The sequence below is a fragment of the Geotrypetes seraphini genome, chromosome 5 (genome assembly GCF_902459505.1).
Source record: "Geotrypetes seraphini chromosome 5, aGeoSer1.1, whole genome shotgun sequence".
NCBI lineage: Eukaryota > Metazoa > Chordata > Amphibia > Gymnophiona > Dermophiidae > Geotrypetes > Geotrypetes seraphini.
The window spans coordinates 30855999-30879070 of NC_047088.1; the positions used below are offsets into that span (position 1 = coordinate 30855999).

The 23072-nt window shown below is 44.6% G+C and overlaps 1 protein-coding gene across 4 annotated transcripts in view; it reads left to right on the top strand.

The window, feature by feature from the left end:
- Positions 1-23072, top strand: part of NRK (Nik related kinase) — a 277334-nt gene that overhangs the window by 138664 nt on the left and 115598 nt on the right. For all 4 annotated transcript variants that reach the window (XM_033946124.1, XM_033946125.1, XM_033946126.1 and 1 more), the window contains 4 exons: positions 8909-8963; positions 14983-15061; positions 16371-16546; positions 18786-18855. In XM_033946124.1, the coding sequence (XP_033802015.1) occupies positions 8909-8963; positions 14983-15061; positions 16371-16546; positions 18786-18855 (380 nt within the window). The remainder of the gene's footprint in view (positions 1-8908; positions 8964-14982; positions 15062-16370; positions 16547-18785; positions 18856-23072) is intronic.

Below are 23072 nucleotides of genomic sequence, written 5' to 3' on the forward strand. Positions count from 1 at the left end.
AAGGTACTAAAGGAAATATTTCTTAAAGAACCATTTTTAGACCTGTCTAAATTCTCTGGGCAACAATAAAGATCCAATAGTTATTGCTAGAGCAGGGATTGTTTCTTCTATATTTTGATTTACAGCGCTGCATATGTCTAGTAGCACTATAGGACTGATTAGTAGTAGTAGAGAATTCCATCGGGCAAGTATAGCTATAGAAAATGCTGCCAATATGAGAAGAAAAAAGATCTCAAATGGAAAAAAAGGAAAACTGCGGACAAGCAGACAAGATGCAGGCTATGTATATTATACCAATTATTAATTGCGGTTAATATTACCACCTGAGGAACGGATGGAAAGTGTTTGGTGGAGTCGATCCAAGATGGCTGCGGGTCTAGCTAGCTGAGCTACAGAGAGCTCGCGTAAACCACGAATTTCAACCTTTACTTGGTAATACAATTACCGTAAGATGCCGAAGAGGAGAGGCCGAAGCGCTGCTGGAGCCTCGCGGCGACCCGCTGGGCTCACCTTCGGCAATATTGAAGAGCTCCTGCAGCGTGTGCAAGATATACATCAGAAAACATCTTGGATAGGAGGAGTTTGACAGTTCTAGAATCACAGCATAACTGTCTACTAACCCAGGGGTAGGCAATTCCGGTCCTCGAGAGCCGGAGCCAGGTCAGGTTTTCAAGATATCCACAATAAATATGCACGAGATAGATTTACATCCCAAGGAGGCAGTGCATGCAAATCCATCTCATAAATATTCATGGTGAAGATCCTGAAAATCTGACCTGGCTCCGGCTCTCGAGGACTGGAATTGCCTACCCCTGTACTAACCTAAAGGCCTAGAACAGTTCATTTTCAGCAGAGGCCCTTCCTACCCGCGTGTGGTGCCTGGAGATCGCTGCGGGGAGATTGTTGTTGGAGGTTGGACCAGTGGAGGCATGGTGGATCGCTGCTGGTGGTTGCCTAGGATGGGGCGGCGTCTGCTCTCTCGTTGGGGAGGAGCTGGTGATGTCTCCGGATCTGTGGAGTGGGACCGTGCCGTGGGCTCCTCCTCCTGGTTGTCCGATGGAGGCAGAGTGCTGTATTCTTCGGGAGCTGCCCATGAGATGAGCATCCGCCGCCCACCGAGAGTATTGCGGCCTGGCGCTGGATTGTTCTATCTCTGTGCATCTTCTGCCTGGAAGCGATGAGTAGGGACTGCAGGAGCTGGAAAGCCCGAGCTGATATCTGTCCCGTCTGGACTTTTGCCGTTGGAATTATTTAAAATATGCTGAGGCAACCGAGCTGCTTCAGGAAATTGGACTTCTGCCAGACTTATTTGATTTTGCTTTTCAATTTTTTTTCTTCCAGTTTATGAATTATTTTAAATTTTATTCCATTGTTTTTACCCCTAATTTTTATTTTATTAACTGAATTCTATTGTTTAACGGTTCCTCCCTTCTATTCGTTTTTACATATTACTTTAATTCATTTACATACCATTTACATAGATGGTGCTCCTATCTGTAAAGTTAGGAATTTCTATGAAATATTCTACATGCCGAATGAATTGCAAATTGAATATAAGAATAGTTTTATTTTGCAATCTCGCATAGAGCCTGTGATGATCACCCTGTCCGTGTATATTTAGGAGAGGGGAGAAATGATAGAGATATTAAAATGCCTCAGAGGAGGTGAAGTCTCTTTCAACCACAAAGAAGCTCTGGAATGAGGGGGCATAGGATGTGGGTAAAAGAAGGCAGGCAGGGGCAAACCGCATTACTCGCAAACCGTGGTTTGACTGTATATGACTTCAGAGTATGCAGCTTTATTGTATTGTTTTATTTGTACATTTTTGTATTTGAAAAATTTCAATAAAATGTTACAAAAGAAAGTAAAAATGTATAGCCCACCTCTATCCAAGGTGGGTTACAACAAAATATACATAATAAAACAAATCATAGGCATCAGAATGCTGCTTTGTTTGGGGGAGGGGAACCCAGGAGCTCTGCCCTGGCGTACGACCTCTCAATAGCTCCCGAGTCCCCCACCTACCTCCTCCTGGCACTTTAGTTTTAAATCTTCAGCAGCCGCTGTGCAGTGTCCATGAGCAGGCCTGCCCTCGGAAGTAGAATAAAGGGTTCCAGGGCAGGCTTGCTGTTTCTTTCTTAGAGGACCCTCGGCCACAAGGAGGCATCCGCTGAAAATAAAGGGCAGGAAGTTTCATGGCAAAAGAGTGGTTGACCATTGGAATGAGCTTCAGGTACAAGTGATCGAGGCCAGCAGCATGCCAGATTTTAAGAACAGATGGGATGCTCATGTCTAGTGTGACCATATGGCTCCAGAAAAAAGGGGATGGATTGAGACATCCGGGTTTTACTTCCATTGAAAGCAATGGAAGTAAGGAGAACAGATTGAGACATCTTGGTTGCTTTCAATGGAAGTAAAACTCGGATGTCTCAATCCGTCCCCTTTTCTCTGGAGCCATATGGTCACACTGCTCACGTCGGATCTCTAAGAGGGGATGGGTCATCAGAGTGCGATCTCTCAAAGGGTAGCTGGGGGGGTGAGTCAATAGAGTGGGCAGACTTGATGGGCCTTGGCCCTTTTCTGCCGTCACTTTCTATGTTTCTCTGCGGTGGCCGCCTGAAGATGTAAGCATACCACTGGGAGAAGAGTGGGTGGGAAGGCTAAAAACAGTGACCGAGCATTGGGGGGAGGCCATGTCCTCTGTGAAACAAGCAAGCAACAAATATACATACATATACAAAGCTCTCCTCAAGACTGGCCAAAAGCCATGTGCAAGAGATGTAAACGCAATTGAGCTTTAAACAGTTAAATTGTCCAATTTCCTGATGTTCAACAGAACAATGACAGACCAATAATAAATTTCAGTGACAGACCAATTTCAGTGACAGACCAATAATAAATTATTATTAAATTAAGTTGTACTCACTATAAAATGGGTGTCTAGCTTTGCTCACTAGCCCTAAAGTTGGGTACCCACGTTTATATAATTAGGAGGCAAGACATTAGCAGCTCGGTGAGCTAGATTGGGAGAAGCGTTTCCCTAGAACCTGTGCCTTGAGTGTCTTATTAAAAGTTTGTCAGGACTGCAGGGGTTATCTTGCAGGTTTTTATGCCCAAATGACACCAGCAAATGCTTCTCATTCAACAAGCCCTAGCCGACAGCTGAAATCTCAAGCTCTCTTCTCCAGCTTTTGCTACACTCCTGCCATAAAGCTAGCAGAGTCCAGATCTAGAGATGCCATTAGTACCGTGCTGATTTTCAATTGGACTCAGGACCATGAGGTCCAGAGACACCAATTACAAAGTAACACATTCCCCGGCCTTCATCATCTCCCCGGCTCGTGCAGGATGTGCTGTACCTTTCAAGGCAAAGCACACTCTCAGCGGGCAGACTCTGTCCTCGTTAGAGGATCAAGTGCGTGAGGTAGATCGGCAGGTGAAAAGTTTTCGCCTTCTTGGAGCTCAGTTAAAAAGATTCTTCCTCAAGGGAATCAGGAGGTCACGAACGCAGTTGCCAGCTTCCAACACCTGTTCCATTTGTAAATTGTTGCTTTAAACCTCCTTCCATCCTTTTGTCTTCATCCTTTTAACTTAGATCCACCTCCATTTTCTTTTTATTCAGGTTTTTCATAGGGCTCATTTTTTTCTTCTAATCGTTTCCTTCTTTATCTTTTCAGAGTTCCGTTTTATTCTCTGCTCTCTGTCCTTTTAGCTTTTCCCTTCTTTTTCTTGCTCACTCGGGCTAACCTCCGTCTCCTGTCTCCCCTCCTGTCCATTTTCATCTTTTGATCTCCTGCTCCAGTCCTTTTCCTTGCCCACATTCCCGGGAATCTGTGCTCTGGAATGAATAGACATGGTCAGCTTCAGGCCACAGAGTTCCTTAGCAGTGATTCAGCGCCCTGCAGAATGTGACCCAAGCTTACACTTGCCAAACACTGAAACAAAGCAGAAAGAGGAGTCAGAAAATCGCCGCCCCCATGGGAATTCCAGATTTTGAGAGTGCTTCTGTCCACACTAAACTGCTGTGAAGCTTGCAAGGGCCTCCGAACAGCCATCCATTCTGCATACCTAGGATAAAACCGCTTTGAAAGTTTTTAGTGTCTTTGATAGTTGCCCACACTCGAACTAACTTTATAAAGGTTTTTCTGCATGTGAAGCATACTTTATACATAGCAGGGTGGATATACTCCAGAGCCACAATTTGGGCAAACTGGAGGCATAGTTGCAATTTATATGTGCATTTTCTAAAATACTTGGGTGCACACAAAAGTCTAAATTCTATATATGGTGCCAGAAAAATCAGCACAGAATAAAAATATGCTTAGTATTAGTCTAGAAATCATGCCTAAAGTTAAGCACAGTTTATAAATACACATAGTGTAGCCCAGGGGTAGGCAATTCCGGTCCTCGAGAGCCACAACCCGGTCAGGTTTTCGAGATTTCCACAATGAATATGCATGAGATTAATTTGCATGGACTGCTTCCATTGTGTGCAAATCAATCTCATGCATATTCAATGTGGAAATCTCGAAAACCCGACCGGGTTGTGGCTCTCGAGGACCGGAATTGCCTACCTCTGGTGTAGCCATTCTTGGCCAGCTAAATACTGCTAATGTGCCTTAGTGTGCAAATGGCACGTACAATTAAGCACTAACCCCCCAGAACCTATTTTTATGACACCTAAATTTGAGCTTAATGATGTTAATTGGCACCAATTAGGATTTGTACATGTATGTGGTCGTGCACTATTCTATAATTCTTGGCATCTATATCCCATAGCGTGAAGTTCAAGAGGGGTATGACCATGGGAGGAGCATAGGCATGTTAGGGACATTACCAAAAGATGCCCAAATGACTGTCATATTTTGGTCACACTGTCAGGAGAGAGATCACTGGAGAAAGACATCATGTTTGGGAAGATCGAAGGAACCAGGCGAAGAGAGCGTCCTGGGATAGGCACGTGGGATCTCTCAGAGAGAGAAAGAGATAATGGTTACTGCGGATGGGCAGACTGGATGGGCCATTTGGCCTTTATCTGCAGTCATATTTCTATGCAACCAGGCAGCTGGACATGTTGAAAGCATCCATGGGGATGACGCTGGAGGACCTCGATTTCTTTTTAGATCTGTAATTCATCAAGTCACTAGGACTCAAAAAGGAGTTGATGGCACCTAACAACGAATCCTATAGTGTGCAACTCAAAAGGGGCATTCCAGAAAGATACACGCATTGTTACAGAATAATAGGTCAGTATGCTCAACTTGGGCACCTGCATTGACGAGTTACACCAGGTTTCAGTAGGCGTAAGTCTGTTGCCCAATGTCAGGATGCGGGAATCGGCACTTTGTGCGATTCTGTATAGGGCATGCGCCCTTTATAGAATCACGCTTAGTGCCAATCTGTTGCCGTGCCCATTTTTCAGTGCCATTTGTAGAATCTGGCTCTAAGGTTGCAGAATTAAAGGAAAATCCTCCACTCCCACAACCCTGTCTCCCAGGCTCTATTGGCAGCTCAATGGCTGCCTGAAGCCAAATGTGTCTTCAAGGGCCTGATGCTAGCGCTCAAATCCTTGCACGACATGGCGCCGAGCTAAGTGGTGACCAAGCTCCCTTCATACATGCCGAACATGTCCCTCCACTCCCAGGATGAAATACATCTCAAATCACCCCCTGGTCGACAGTCCTACTCCCACTTCATACGCAGCCACTGGAATCAACTGCCCCCACAGATCAGATCCCTTGAAAGACTTTAGGAAAGCAATAACATAAGAACATAAGAAGTTGCCTCCGCTGAGGCAGACCAGAGGTCCATCTCGCCCAGCGGTCCACTCCTGCGGCGGCCCATCAGACCCATTGCCTGATCAGTGGTCCCTGACTATTCCTATATCTTGCCTCTCATTCCTATCCCTATAACCTACCTCTACTCCTATCTGTACCCCTCAATCCCTTTGTCCTCTAGGAACCTATCCAAACCTTCCTCTTCACCTAACTCCCCTGCCCATGGCTAAAGGATTACAAATAAATGTACATTGGCACTAGATCCCGGTATGTGTCACATTAGGGATAAAAACTTGTATCAAAAAAATCTTGCACTGGCTATGACCACCTAAATTTTCCTTTCTGGTGGGCAAATGTGTGCTCCAGCTATAGATATGAAAAAATGAATGCCGATAGTTTGGGGCACAGTAATTTATTTAAGCTGGTTTGGGGGCCGTTGACATCATATACAGTAGGTCTTTGATTATGAGTCCGTTTTGGTTTATTTTCATACACATCCAGGAAAGGGTGGGGGTGGGGGGCTATTTCTGTCCTAATATGTCCACCTGGGGTGAGAGGAGGGTAGGAGGATATTTTTAATCTGAATAGGGTAAGGTTATTGGGATAGTCTATGTTTCTGTTTTATTGAATAATCATTGGGTGGGGGGGGGAAATGGTTGGTTATGCATATTTGTAAGTTGAATGTGCTTTTATTAACTTATTATATGATATATATATATTTGTGTATTGCACTTTTGAAGTTTAGAAAATCAACAAAGAATTAAAAATAAAAATAAATCTTGCACTGTAACTATGGTATATTGATATTAGATCCTTAGTATGTGTCAAGACAGGATAAAAACTTGTATCGTAAACTTTGTACTGGATCGATGGCAAATCATAACGTGTTGACTGTAATTGTACATTGTGTGTGTTTAACCCGTAACCCGTTCTGAGCTCTTTGGGGAAAATGGGATAGAAACTGAATTTAAAAAATAAAATAATGTACATGTCCAGGTTACACTTTTGCCGAACAGGCATTTGAGGCTTAAAATAGGCACCTTTTACCTTAGAACAAATACATGCCCGTCTTACCTTTCTACACGAAAATGTGTTTTCCTGCAAATCTGGGATGCTTATATTCCGTCCTTGTCATCTAGGGTCAGTGGTTCCCAACCCTGTCCTGGAGGAACACCAGGCCAATTGGGTTTTCAGGCTAGCCCTAATGAATATGCATGAAGCAAATTTGCATGCCTATCACTTCCATCATATGCAAATCTCTCTCATGCATATTCATTAGGGCTAGCCTGAAAACCCGATTGGCCTGGTGGTCCTCCAGGACAGGGTTGGGAATCACTGATCTAGGGCTAGGAGTTTAGTTCTGAATTCGTTCCAGTTTGGTTCTTCTCATTTGCCTCCGGGCACTCACCCTGGTTTGTTTGTTTGTTGGTATGTGGATATGATATATGGCTGTTGGTGTGTATGGATCTAAAAGAGGGGGGAATTGGGGGAGGAGGTATTTTTCTACTGTCTCGGGGGGGGGGGGAGGGAGGTTGGCATTTGACTGCTGTCTGTCAGAGAGTATAAGAATACAGCTCTCTGACTTCTACATCACTTCCATACTATTTGAGGTATGGGATGTGGGATTGGTTGGGGGGGTGGGGGTTGATCACTTTATTTTGTATGGTGTGATAGGTGGGGTTTTGCCTGATGTTATTTTTGGCTGTTTCTACCGTACGATTTATTATAATCACTTTTATAGCAATGGGGGGGTGGGGAGGTGTCTAGGGATTTCTACATAGCAACAATATAATCAAGTTTAAGTTTATTAGGTTTTTATATACCGCTTCTCCAGATTATCTAAGCGGTTTTACAATCAGGTACTCAAGTATTTTCCCTTTCTGTCCTGGTGGGCTCACAATCTATCTAACGTACCTGGGGCTATGGAGGACTGAGCGACTTGCCCAGGGTCACAAGGAGCAGCATGGGGTTTGAACCCACAACCCCCAGGGTGCTGAGGTTGTAGCTCCAACCACTGCACCACACACTCCTGGTCGAATAACAACTTTTTGGAAAACTTTTGATGACTGGCTCTATGTTGTTAAAGGTATTGCACCTATTGTGTATTCACTGTATTATGCATTTTCTGTCATCAATAAAATTGATTTGACCTAAAATTGGCACCTTTTTGGAATTTTCACATCGGTGTCCTCTTACAAAATAATAATAATTTTTATCTTTATATACCGCCATACCAAAAAGGTTCAAAGCGGTTCACAACAAGCAAAGTTAATACATACAGTATAAATAAAATAGCATGAAGATAAAAACAGGCAGATAAAATTGGAATACATGGGTAATTTAAAACGGAATGCATTAGGATACCAACCTATCAAACAGGTGTGACTTTAACAGTTTTCTAAAATCAAAATAGGAAGTAGCCTCTAGCATAATTTTTCCAAGCCACGTATTCAGTTTGGCAGCCTGAAATGAGAAAGAACTTCTCAAAGAACTTCTTATAATGACAAGATTTTATAGAGGGATAATTAAACAGGTTTATCCTACGTGTATGTGAGGGGCAAGATAGCCTGGTAACATAACGAAAACTGCTTTATAACAAATGCAAGAGAACTTAAACAGGACTCTGGACTCTACTGGCAACCAGTGAAGTTTTTGATAGAAAGGAGTAATGTGCTCCCATTTTTTTTAATCCAAAAAAAGGCGAACGGCCGTATTCTGGACCACTCTCAATTTTTTAAGTATTTTCTTGTAAGCCCCTAAGTATACAATATTACAGTAATCCATAATATTCAAAATAGAAGATTGTACCATAGTGTCTTTCTATACTGTATACTCCAAGGAGCTCTGTTCTTTTACCACAAACCTCTAGTTACATGTTTTTAGGTTTCTTCACCGTGAAGTGTGGTATTTTTGATCTTACAGTGGTGGAATTTCGTGTGGATTATTTTCTGAAGTGTTTTGGATGGGGTAGAAGGAGGTCCGAGGAAAGGATGATGGATTCTTGTGCTTCAGGTCTAATTGTGAAAATAACACAACAACAAACAAAACGCAGCTGGGAATTGGCAGGACCTGATTACAAGCACAAATTGTGCTCACGTGCAGTATGTAATCTTTCCTTTCTGTCTTTGCAGAGTGACCTGTGGTCGTTAGGAATTACAGCGCTAGAGATGGCAGAGGGTGCGCCTCGTAAGTAATTGCTTTATAATAACTATGCGGCTTACCAAGCCTGACTCAGCTTCAAGGACAAATACTTCAGTAACTAAACATGCCCGTGTCATGTCTCTCGGGAGACGGGATGCTGCTTCCTGTTTCTCATTCTGCTCTGTTCCAATGCGAGCACTTTCCTTTTCAACTCTGTTACCAAGAGCTGGCTTAACCACTAAGCAAATTAGGCAGGCACTTGGAACGGCACATCCTGGGAGGAACGGGGGGGGGGACGGACGGAACAAATAGCAACTAGAGTGAAGGCAGACGCGATCCCGATAGCCATAAAAACTCAAAGAACCATCAACCTGTACTTTTAAATGTTTAATATTTAAAAGTTTGGGGCCTGATATTCAGCCGGCGGTGATCAGCATTTTGCTGACTGCCACCGGTGTTTTACCTGCCAATTCAGGTCCAGGCTTTATCTGGTCTTTGGCACTAAATTTCCAGGCAGTGGCTTAGTAAGGATAGGAGGCGCCACCCCGCGCCCTTCGTGCCACCACTCCTTCCATGCCACCCCGCTCCTTCCTGACCCCCCCACTCCACACTCGCGCTCTCCCTTCCCTTCCCTCCCCCGCCCCATACTTCTAAATCTTCAATGGCACAAGTGGCTTTTCCCCAACATGCTCCTCTCGCCAGTGTTGGAATTCCCTGTGATGTCACTTTCTGGCCCCATAACCCAAAAGTGATTCAGAGGGGAACCAGGCTGGCACAAGCAACAAGCAGGAGAAATTGCTTGTTCTAGGAAAGATCTACAGAGGTATAGGGGAAGGGGGGGGAAGGATGGCGAGAGCGTGGCATGGAGCAGATTTGCATGCCTATCACCTCCATTATATGCAAATCTCTTTCATGCATATTCATTAGGGTGAGCCCAAAAACCCGACTGGCTGGTGGTCCTCCAGGACAGGATTGGGAGTCACTAACCTACATCATCAGGTGAATGGAGACAGACTTAAAGAACTCAATATGTATACTTTCGAAGAAAGGCAGGAGAGGGGAGATATGATACAGACATTTAAATGCCTATGTGACATAAATATGTATGAGGCATAAGAACATAAGAAATGCCGCTGCTGGGTCAGACCAGTGGTCCATCGTGCCCAGCAGTCCGCTCACGCGGCGGCCCTCTGGTCAAAGACCAGCGCCCTAACTGAGACTAGGCAAGTCTCTTTCAATTGAAAGGAAACTCCAAAGTGAGAAGTTGAGGTTATAGACGCAGGAAAAATCTAAGGAAATACCTTTTTACAGAAAGGGTAGTTGATGCATGGAGTAGTCTCCCAGTAGAGGTGGTGGAGACAAAGACTGTGTCTGAATTCAAGAAAGCGTGGGAGAGGAGGAGATAGTAGATGCTGCGGATGGGCAGACTGGATGGGCCATTTGGCCTTTACCTGCTGTCATAACATAGCCTAACATCATATTTCTATAACGCATAACCAGGAGTTCAAAGCGGTTTACGAAAGTTACATAATTAACAAGGAATAGATTAGTAAAAAAAACTACTCGGCCAGATATTTAGAGAAAAGATAGGACTTTTGGTTGTTTTCTGAAGTGTTCATAAGAGCAGCAGCGAACGAAAAACCTTATCGTGAGAAGCTGCTTGAAGAGAACGCAGATGGACGTGGTATTTCTTGCTTTTGCAACCTTTAGCAGTGAGAAATACGAAGAGGGCATGTGTGTTTCTGTTATTCTTGTGGGATGCAGTGGAAAATCCGTCTCTTCCTAGTCTCCATCCACATATCCAGCATATGCCCGGATCCACTGGCATAGCAAGGGTGGGAGGCGCCCCCCCCCCCAGCGCACACGCCCCTTCCCTTCTTCCGTATCTGTGTAGCTTCCCCGGCACAAGCAGCATCTTTAACTTGCTGCCCACACCAGCGTCGGCTCTCCCTCTGATATCAGTTCCTCGTCGTGGGACCCAGAAGTAACATCAGAGGGGAGTGCTGAGGCTGGCGCAAGCAGCAGATTGGAGCTGCTGCTCGCGCCAGCGAAGAGCTAGAGGTATGGTGGGGGGAAGTCAAGACATGCAAGCACCAGGGGAGGCATGGGAAGGAGCGGGGGGAGGGGCGGACGTGCCCCCACCAAGACAGTGCCCAGGGCGGTCCGCCTCCCCGCCCTCCCCTTACTTAGGGTTAAATCCGGATGGCTTTTCAAAACCCTGCACTTTGTCTGGGCTTTGAAAACCCTCCTCAGATCATGTCAGGCAGGGAGGAAGTCTGCGCCTGCACAGATGCCACGCGATGATGTCATGCGTGACATCTGCGGACTTCCTCCCTGCCCAACAAGAGCAGGCAGCGGGGGGTGGGGCTAGGGCAGGACTGGGGGCGGAATTAGGGCAGGGATGGGCGGGCCTTGGGGCGGTCCAGATTTTCCGATTGGATCCATTTTCCACCACCTCTTGCCTGCAACCCAACAACTTCCCCACTCGCTGAACCTCCCTCGTCACTTTCGCCGGCAGCAACAGTGATGTAAATCTGCTGCCTGTGCTGGCCCTGAGGAGGCTTCAGGAAAGGGAAGACTATGGAGCTTGCATCGCTACCGCCACCGGCAAAGGTGCTGAGGTGGAGCGGGGAGGGGAGGCTATTGCTGGGCCACAGACATGGAACAAATGCTAGGTATGAGGGCAAAGATAAGGGAGAAAGGCACTTGCAGCTGAACTGTTCTGAGGACCAGAGTGGGCCTGTACCCACCTAAGCCCACCCATAGTTACGCCATTAGTGGATGGGCATGAAGCTCTCCTGCCTGGTTAAATCACTTTGAATATTGTCCCTTATGCTTTTAAATTTCATATATTTGAAGCTCTATCCACTTGTTAATAGTTGATTCAGAGCAATTCCAGCATCTAGATGGGTTTAACCCAGGTCACTCCTAGTCTATATAATTTTTTCTCATGTTACTTATACAGTGCTCTGTCCTGCCTTCCCATTTCCCCACCCCCAAAATGCAGGAAACAAAACAGCAGTGGTTTCAAAATCTTGGTTTTCCGATTAGCACATAAAGGTGTCAAGATATAGAAGAAATGTGTTTTCTGTTAAGAAGAAAGCAATATACGGCTTTGAATGATAATCCAAGAAGACAGCATATAGAAAGCATATAGAGTAGAATCTCAGAGCACAGTATTTGAGTTTTTATAAGTAAATAAATATTGTCTAGTTTATTGGGTGCTTGATATGCCACCTCTCAAACAAGAATCAAAGCAGGATACAATTCAAGGAAAAGAACAACATAGTAACAACTGAACAGACAGATGGAGAAGGAAATGAGAGATGGCAAGTGCTGAAAAGGAGAGCAACAGAGAAGAGAACACAGCGCCACCTGCTGGCCAAGCCCAGTCCTTCACGTCCCAAGGAATAAAAACTTGTCTTTGGTACAGACCTGAATTTCAGATGTACATGAGAATATGAATTGTTCTGCTAACTTAGAAAGGAACGGTTGGAGATAGGACTATAATTAGAAAGAACTTTGGCATCCAAAGAGGGTTTCTTCTGATAACAGCAGATTCTCACCGAGGGGACAGCTCACTGGAATAGGGTTACCATGCATTCGGGAAAACCCAAAAATGTCCTCTTTTTTGAGCACTGTCCGAATGTCTGGACAGGTGGTTGTTTTTTTTTTTTAAAGTGTGGTTGTCTGTACGAGTGTAGTTGGCCAGCAAGCCCACGCAGTTTGGCAGGGCAGGCTTACACCCCACCGGCCACCGGCAGCTCAGTGAGGGAAGCCGGAGGCGTCCTGCCTGCACGGGAGCCAGAAGGCATAGGTAAAAGGGTACAGAGGATAGAAGGGGAACTGAGGAAATGGATGAAAGGTAGAGGGGTGGGACTGGTGGGAGGAAGGGGTGATAACCCTATACCAGAAGAGCTAGCTAATCCTAACTGAGCTAGCCTTGGACCTCTGAAAGGGCTTTTATTTTTAATTTACTTTCCCTCTCAATATCTGTGCATCATGTTCTATAAACCAGATATATGTAATCAAGAGGAAGCAGGTTCTATGGATTGGCTACTGTTGGAAACAGGATCCTGGGCTTGATGGACCTTCAGTCTGTCCCAGCAAGGTGATTCTTATGTATGTAAGTCTATCAGATGAGCTGATTTTAGCATATCTTTCACCCTCCTCACTCAAACATATAATATACTCGCTTAGTAGATCCTCAGCGATACAACTCTGGGATCGATATGCTCTCACTGCCCAAAGCTCGATTTGTCCTCTCTTCACGAAGGGCTCCTTTTACAAAGCCACGCTAGCCGTTTTAGCGCACGCACCGGATTAGTGCGCGCTAGCCAAAAATCTACCGCCTGCTCAAAAGGAGGCAGTAGCGGCTAGCGCACATGGTAATTTAGCGCGAGCTATTCCGCGCGTTAAGGCCTTAGCGCAGCTTCGTAAAAGGAGCCCTAAATCTTACACATTTAATTAAATGACACTTTTTACGTACATTTTTAAATGCATCTATGTTTTTAGAGATAATGCTTAGCTTGGTGGTCATTTGTTAGGGATTGCTGCTGCCAACATGTTTCACCCAAGGGTTTTTTCAAGGCTACCATCCCTAGCCTCCTAGGCCAATGGTTCCCAACCCTGTCCTGGAGGACCACCAGGCCAATGGGGTTTTCAGGCCAGTCCTAATGAATATGCATGAGAGAGATTTGCATATAATGGAAGTGACAGGCACACAAATCTGCTCCATGCATATTCATTAGGGCTAGCCTGAAAACCCGATTGGCCTGGCAGTCCTCCAGGACAGGGTTGGGAACCACTGCCCTAGACCATCGCAATTCTCTAAGACAGTGATTCCCAACCCTGTCCTGGAGGAACACCAGGCCAATCGGGTTTTCAGGCTAGCCCTAATGAATATGCATGAGAGAGATTTGCATATGATGGAAGTGATAGGCATGCAAATTTGCTTCATGCATATTCATTAGGGCTAGCCTGAAAACCCAATTGGCCTGGTGTTCCTCCAGGACAGGGTTGGGAACCACTGCTCTAAGATGCTTATGTATGTAAGGTCATCTCCCCTGTCACTCCTACCTTGCTGTAAAATTCCTCAGTGTGCCTCTGCTTTACAAGAAAATGTGTAGGCCACAGGTTAGTCATTGTCATTTTCAAAAATAGCTGCAGAGGAATATGAACACCTACGTACAGACAATGGGAGGCGGGGTAAGAATGAAGTCTGGGGGGGAGCATGTGAGCCCCCGAGAGGTCTGTGAAGGTGTTTTATTCTTTCTAACCCAGTGGATTGACTTCAATACATCTGAGAAGGCATCAAGAGAGCCCTCTTGTAAATACAGCTTCTACACCGTATGCGGTTTGTTTATAGCAGGGGTAGGGAACTCCAGTCCTCGAGAGCCGTATTCCAGTCGGGTTTTCAGGATTTCCCCAATGAATATGCTTTCAATGCATATTCATTGGGGAAATCCTGAAAACCCAACTGGAATACGGCTCTCGAAGACCGGAGTTTCCTACCCCTGGTTTATAACATGTCTTAAGTATATAGCACTAGACTCAGTAAATGGCACCCAAATGTGGGTGCCCCCCCAAAAATGCATGCTGAGCACTATTCTATAAGCGGTGCTTTGAGCTGGACACCGTTTTATAGAATTGCGCCTAGTGCTGGGATCCGCACCCAACTTTGGGCACAAGGATTTGCACAATATGAAAGCAGGTGTACATCCTGACATGGATGCCCGCGCATCTTTAGTGGACACCCCTGACTCACCCGTGCTCCTCCCATGCCCACATTCCCTTTTCAGCTGCATGCTAAAAAATTTTTGCACGTGCATCTGTATAGAATAGAACTTAGCAAGATGCAAATATTGTTGCCAACTAAAAACAATAATTGATTATCACCCAATTATTGGTACTAATTGGCTTATTACTCAGTTAAATTGCACACACAAATTAGGTATGGTGCCCAAATTTGCATGAGTGCCATACATTTGGGGGATAGTGCGTAAAGCTATTGCACGTCTCTTGATCTTTGTTCCATAACAAGGCTCTTGTTTGTGTTTTTCAGCCTTGTGCGATATGCATCCAATGAGGGCTCTCTTTCTCATACCACGAAACCCACCCCCCAAGCTGAAGTCCAAGAAATGGTAAACACCGATAGCTTATTTCTCAAGTGTTTTCAGCAAGCACAGTGGTGTGAGAGGTGTAAAAGGGTGCTAATATGGAGAGGCACTATCTCCTAATATTACTCGTGATGGAATTCTGCACAACTGCGCAGCACAGAATTTGCATAAAATTCTGCACATGCTGTGTAGAATTCTGCACAATCCTTCCATTCAGCCCATGTTCCTGTCTCCATCCCCTCTCCCTCCCTCCGACCAACTCCCCCTTGAGACAGATATACCAGCGGTCCTCCCAAGGAAGCAGGAGCAGTGGCAGCCAGCCGGCAGAGGCAGCTCTGTGAAAGGGCTGCTTGTGGCTGGCCCTTCCAGGGTCTTCTCTCTGCTGCATCACTTCCTGTAGATATATGACACAACAGAGGGAAGGCCTTGGCAGGGCTAGCCACAAGCAGCCTGTTCACAGCGCTGCCTCTGCTGGCCAGCTGCTGCTGCTCTGGAAGGCCCACAGGAATATCTGATCTCACAGGAGGTTGGGGGGGGGGGTCAGTCGGAGAGGGGCCATACCCACTTGGGGGAAGGGGCGAAGATGGAGACATGGATCCTACACAACAATTTGGCGGGTAAGAAATGAGGGAACATGGATGCTAGGCCTGTGTTGGGGATAGAGGAGGGGACATGGATGCTAGACCTGCAAGGGGAGGAGGAGAGGGGAGGGAACATGGATTTCTAGACTTATAAGTAGAGGGGAAAGGGGTGAGAAGGAAACCCAGACCAGAAAGGGGCTTGAGAAGGAAGAGATGCTTGACCATAGAGAGGAGGAGTAAGACAATAGGGAGTAGGGAAAGGATTCAGGGTACAAGCAAGAGAGGTGGTGGATGGGGTGAGGGGACATGGATGCTGAACTTGCAAGTGGGGGTGGGGGAGGATGGTAGAAAGAGGAAGAGAGAGTGATCAAGACCAGAAAGGGGAAGGGAGGAAGAGATTCTTAGCCAGTAGAGAGAGAGAGATGCCAGACTATGGGGGTCAAGGAGGGGATTCAGGGTGCAAATTAGAAGGGGGTGGGATTTAAAGGGATATAGAACAGCAGTTGGAACGATAGAGAGATCTGAGGAAGCTGGAACCTGAGAAAGGAAAAGGCAGGAAGAAATTTCAGGCCTCAGGATAGGAGAATTCTATGCAAAGTAATACAAATAAAGAGTCCTATAGGATGCAACTCTACCTTGCTATATTCCTGAGCGAGCAAGCAAAGCTTTGCTGGATGAAAGCTACGGTTGTGTGCTTACTCACATGGAACCTTCTGAACCACTTCCATTCATTTCTTTACATACATTTGCAGGTCGAAAAAGTTCCTTAACTTTGTCGAAAGCTGCCTCATTAAGAACTACCTCCATCGCCCTCCTACAGAAACTTTACTGAAACATTCATTCATCCGAGATCTGCAAAGTGAGAGGCAGGTGCGAATCATGCTCAAAGACCACCTGGACCGAACGAAGAAGAAAAAGGGAGACAAAGGTAGTGTAATGTAGCTCTCTGCTTGCATGCGTGGCTAGGTGGCTGTCTAGTGTGCACCTGGGTAAACGCAAAAACAGAGACAACAACCCCACGGTGAAGACCAAAAAAAGAAAGAAAGTGGGGGGGGGGGGGGGGACTGTACACATCAACCTGTGACAGTGTTGAGTTGCAGCGGTTCCAGGCTATCGCAGCGTTTTTCTTTCACCGCGTTTCTTTATCCATATTGTGCTAGGCGGCAGACACCTTTGTGAAGTTTTCTGCAAGTAAACTCAGTTTGATTTTATGTCATTTGGCGCCATCTACTGGGCTACTTTTACACCCCTGAGGAAGGCCCCTGTGGCCGAAACACGGACCGTGTTGGGGTCCAGTATATGCTCTATTATAAAGGACTTTACATGCCTGCCACGTTTTGTTTTATTTCTTTGTATACTTGTTCAAATTTTAATTGATTTTAAATAAACGTATCTGTCCACGCAGTGGTTTGACCAGTGTCCCTTCTATAGTTTGCCCGTGGGGTTGTATTTTTCCTTTGCATTGTATGATACAGTGTTGAGTTGCAAATCATTTATTAAATACAATACATATATAAATAAATATCACTTTGCCATCCTTGTCCAATCCATCATCCTCTCCAAACTAGATTACTGCAACGCCATCTACTTAAATCTATCAAAAAAAAGTATTCTAAGACTCCAGCTAATCCAGAATACTGCAGCCAAACTGATCTTCTCAAAACGCAAGTCTGACCATGCCTCCCCACTCCTTGCCAAACTTCATTGGCTCCCAATAATCTCCAGAATCCATTTCAAATGTTCCTGCCTGGCTTTCAAGATCATTCACGGAATCCTGCCTCCTCTTATCCCACTGTCTTTCAACTCCTCCAGTCCCGACTCCTCCAGAACTGCCCAAAGGCTTAAACTAGCCTTCCCCTCTCCACGCGGCATCCACTATTCAGGCAAACTGGGAAAATCCCTTCTCTTCAAAATCACAGGTCTTTGGAACGACCTCACCCCCCCCGCTGCGGAACCTGAGCTCCCTTCAGTTATTCCGCAAACAACTGAAAACCTGGCTTTTCAGCAAATTGTAGCTCTATCCTTCCCCCCTTTCTCTCCCCCCTTCTACACATAAGTTCATGTAATCCTTTTTCTTCTTCTCTACCCACTATTTTAAGTTCTTGTAAACCGTGTCGAGCTCCATTCTCATGGAGATGATGCGGTATATAAACTTAAGGTTTAGATTAGATATGACATATCCTCTTTGTGGATCCACAAAGAGTCATATGGACTGATATTCATTTATATTTTTGTGTTGTATTTAATAAATGATTTGCAACTCAACACTGCTGTAGGGATGGGAGGCACAAGCTCGTATGTATTGGTTGAGGGACAGGATCAGGACTGGTAGACCAGCAGGCTGAACAAGTGAGGCATCAGACTTTTACTCCACGCCACACAAATAATCGTTCACACTAAAGTCTTTTGTCTGAATCAAGCTCTTTACTGGTTTTTTCAACCGATACCATGGTGTACATGCATGATACACTGAACTAAAGAAAGATGTCATCACAAGAAATGTTAACTTGAATGTTTAGAGAACATATAATCTGTTCAAGACAAACAGGACAGATAAGATATTAGAGTGTTTCATTTATTATTGGAATGATTAAAACATGGGTATTAAACAGGTGAATTGATTAGTTGCTCATCACAGTACATCAAAGCAGAGAAAAATATAACAACAAAAAAAGCAATAAACTTAAAAATAAAAAGACCAAAGTCATATACCCAACCCTCTGCGACTTCTACCTTACAGACAAGCAAAAGTACAATTTGAATTTATTCTGAACCTCAGAGCACAAGTTGTCCTTTCTCTATCCCAGTGGGCTCACAATCTATCAAACATACCTGGGGCGATAGAGGATTGAGTGACTTGCCCAGTGTCACATGGAACAGCACAGGATTTCAGCCCACAACCTCAGGGTGCTGAGACTATAGCTCTAACCACTAGGCCACTCTTTCCTCATCAGTTGCTTTAAAGGGGCAGTCGTGGGCTACAGAAAATAAATATATTTTTGTTTGATTTGCCTGATTGCAACATTAAAAAAAAAAAATCAATCCTTGCAAATACTAACTATGCGCTTCATACCCTCATGCTGCAAATAGGAGTTTATGAAAGCATCATACAGTAAATATTAGTCATTTCTCATCCCTAACCTGAAGCTTGCGTTCCTTTCTTTTAGATGAAACCGAGTATTACAGTGGGAGCGAGGAAGAGGAAGATGAACTGCATGAAGATGAAGGAGAACCAAGGTATAGACTGAGCTTCAAGAACTTGATGATCATCTATTTGAGGTTCTCCTAGGACAAGCAGGATGAGTCAGCCACATATGGGTGTTGTCCCAACAGCTCCCAATTTGCGGAAACTAAAGACTGACTATCCTGCTGTCCACGGAGAACCTACGTTACAGGTAAGTAACTACACTTTTCTGTACTAATCGGGGGAAACCTTTTCTCATTACTTGCTTTGCCGTAATTTAGTTGTGGAGGGAGGGTTCTGTGAAGAAAACCTGTGTAAACAAATATCGGTCCTTCTCTGATAAAGCAAACAGCTGCTGCCGAGAGATTTGCTCCCTATGAAGTTTGTTTGCTAAGGTGCATAATGGTCTGTAAAGTGTGAACTGGCCATTAGCACACATTAATTGCTATTGCTCATCTTCATACAAGCTGTGTGATAATGAGCTATGTCTCATGGAAATGCATGCAGTGCGACTCATTTCTGTGCAAACAGAACAGGGCTTGTAGGAAACCTCTCAAGCTGCATTACTCTGTGATAAGTCAAGTACATCTCATGAGGTTTCGTTAACTACACCCTGCACACACACACCCCCGTCCCCAAGAGCATCAGCATGCTAACCTGTGAACTAGAGAATGACACGGTGACAAAATTCATCACCATTCCCGTCCCCGCGGATAACCACAGGAAACCATCTTCATGTCATTCTTTAAGGAGAGAGGGAAGAATCAGAGTATGAATGGCCACAACCACTGGCCCTCAAGCTTTGCTTTGAAGAATGCTGGTGTAGAAGGACTGAGGTTGAAACAGGCACTACACAATGACAGTCTCTGGTATCCAGAGCAGATATTGTGATGTCATAATGCCTCATTCCACCAGTGCCTAAGAGCCAATCACATCAGTGATGTCACAATGGCTTCATTATTCTTGGCTCACATAAGAATCAGAGTATGAATGGCCACAACCAGTGACCCGCAAGCTTTGCTTTGAAGAATGCTGGTGTAGAAGGACTGAGGTTGAGATAGACACTACAGAATGACAGTCTCTGGTATCCAGAGCAGATATTGTGATGTCATAATGCCTCATTCCACCAGTGCCTAAGAGCCAATCACATCAGTGATGTCACAATGGCTTCATTATCCTTGGCTCCCATAAGAATCAGAGTATGAATGGCCACAACCACTGACCCGCAAGCTTTGCTTTGAAGAATGCTGGTGTAGAAGGACGAAGATGAAATAGACACTAGAAAATGACATGGGACTATTTCCCGCGGTTATTTGCGGGGATGGGAACGGTGATGAATTTTGTCACCGTGTCATTCTCTACTGTGAACCAGTGTTGCTCTAGGCAACTGCTAGAGCAGTGTTTCACAACTCGTACCAGTCAGGTTTTCAAGATATATAAACATAGTAACATAGTAAATGATGGCAGATAAAGACCTGAATGGTCCATCCAGTCGGCCCAACCCTACATGCTCCATAAAAATCAATCATTTAATTAAAATTGTCCTTTTCCATAGATATTTCTGGGCCAGAGACCCAGATCCCTGCCTGATAGTGTGCTTAGGTTCCATTTACTGGAGTCTCCATCAAAAAGCTCACTCCAGCCCATTTTAACCATCCCAGCCATCGAAACCCTCCCCCGCCCGTCCTCAACTGAATGTCCACATACGGGACACATACAATAATAGACTGCCCAGTACCGACCCTAGTTCCTTCCATATATACCCAGTATTTTCTGATTAGAGATCCTCTGGGTTCATCCCACACTCGTTTGAACTCTGTCACCGTTTTCTTCACCTCCCTCGGGAGCGCATTCCACGGATCAATCACCCCTCAACCTAAAATTATGCCCTCTGGTTTTACCATTTTCCTTTCTTCGGAATAGATTTTGTTCTACGTTAATACCTTTGAAGTATTTGAATGTCTGGATCATATCTCGCTTGTCCCTCCTTTCCTCTAGGGTATACGTATTCAGGGCTTCCAGTCTCTCCTCATATATCTGTTGATGCAAACCTCCTACCATTTTCGTTGCCTTTCTCTAGACTGCTTCAAGTCTTCTTATATCCTTTGTCAGATACGGTCTCAAAATTGAACACAATACTCCAAGTGGGGCCTTACCATCGACCTGTACAGGGGCATCAACACATTCTTTCTTCTACTGGTTATGCCTCTCTCTAGACAGCCTAGCATCCTTCTGGCAACAGCCACCGCCTTGTCACACTGTTTCTTCGCCTTTAGATCTTCTGATAATATTACCCCCAAGGTCCCTCTCCCCATCCGTGCACATCATCCTCTCACCTCCTTCCAATTACTAAACCCTAAATGCATTACTGTGCACTTTTTTGCAGCAGGATAACTTCTTTCGTTCTGGTTGTAATACCTTTCTTGATAATACCTAGCATTCTACTCGCCTTCTTAGAGGCCGCTGCGCACTGTGCTGACGTCTTCATTGTGTTGTCCACTATTACCCCCAAGTCCTTTTCTTGGGTACTTTCACCCATTACCAGCCTTCCCATCGTATAGCTGTACTTCGGGTTTCTGTTTCCTACATGCAAGACTTTACATTTCTCTACATTAAACTTCATCTGCCATCTCGTCGCCCACTCTCCTAGTTTGCTCAGGTCCCTTTGTAAACCTTCGCAGTCCTCTATATTCCTAACTCCACAAAAATAGTTTGGTGTCGTCTGCTAATTTTATTACTTCGAACTTCATCCCTGTTTCTAGATCATTTATAAATACATTGAACAGTAGCAGTCTGAGTACCGACCCCTACGGAACACCACTCGTGACCATCTCTTTTTTTTTCTTTCCTTCTCTCTCTCTTTATACTCACTTTTTGCCCCCTCCTGATGTGTTACCCATAAATGTTCCTCTATTTTCTTTAACGATTGTAGTTCATCCCTCTCTCCTTTTGTATCAGTACTAAATTTGTACATATGTATATTATTATCTTGTAGTAGAATGTCTTATGGTTTTCCCCCAATTTTTTAACTTGTAATACGCATTGAAATATCTGACATGGCGTGTATAACAAATTTTAATAAAACTTGAAACTTGATGTCAGGGTGGAAGAGTGTGGGTACACCTCTCCGTTGATCTGAAGCTTTTCTTTCGCTTTATTATCATACTTACTGGGGCATAGACGGTGTATTTTTTTACACTGAAGTGATTTGGTTTTTTTTTTTTGTTGATTATATTTCCCTCCAGTCCTCCTGTTTCTTATTTTGTTGCATAGCGCTTGCTCATACAAACATTTCAGAACCCAATTGAAAACTTACCTTTTCTCAAAGGGCTCCTTCTACCAAGCCGCACTAGCGGGTTTAATGCGCGCGACTTTTCATCACGCACTAACCCCCGCGCTAGCCGAAAAACTACCGCCTGCTCAAGAGGAGGCAGTAGCGGCTAGTGCGTCCGGCGGTTTAGCGCGCACTATTACGCGCATTAAACCGCTAACGTGCCTTCGTAAAAGGAGCCCAAAGTATCTGGCCAAATAATTTTATGTTTCATATGTTATTTTTATTATTAATCTTTTGTTAACCACGTTGAACTTACGCTTACACGGTTTATAAGTATGATGTTATATTATAAGTACGATGTTATTTTGTTTCTTACTTTTCTGTGGCAGTTCTTGCATTAATAGGCTTCTCACTATAATTATTAAATGTTGAATTTTGTACTATGTTTTATTCCACCACATAATTGAAAGGGGGGGGGGTTGCCAGGCATTATGTCCTTTTTAAAGGGGGAGGCTCTACAGTAGGGGTGTCAAAGTCCCTCCTTGAGGGCCACAATCCAGTCGGGTTTTCAGGATTTCCCCAGTGAATATGCATGAGATCTACTAGCAGACAATGAAAGCTGTGCATGCAAATAGATCTCATGCATGTTCATTGGGGAAATCCTGAAAACCCAACTGGATTGCGGCTGTCGAGGAGGGACTTTGACACCCCTACTCTACAGTGTGACAGGGAGGAGGAATATCAAATCTATAAAAAAATAGTATTATGAAATACGTGAATGCTAAGAATAACCTTCCATGCAGTTTGATGCTGTGTATCACATCTGGTAAAGCCAGCACCTTCTGTCCATAAATTAATTCTTACTCCTTCTTCTTCAAGTAAGATTTCAGAACCAAAAGCTTTTCTTGCTTCATAGAGAAGGAAACAAGGAATGTAACACATGTAGTCATTCTGTCTTGCAAATCCTCGGGGAAACCACTTGGATTAGATTCATTT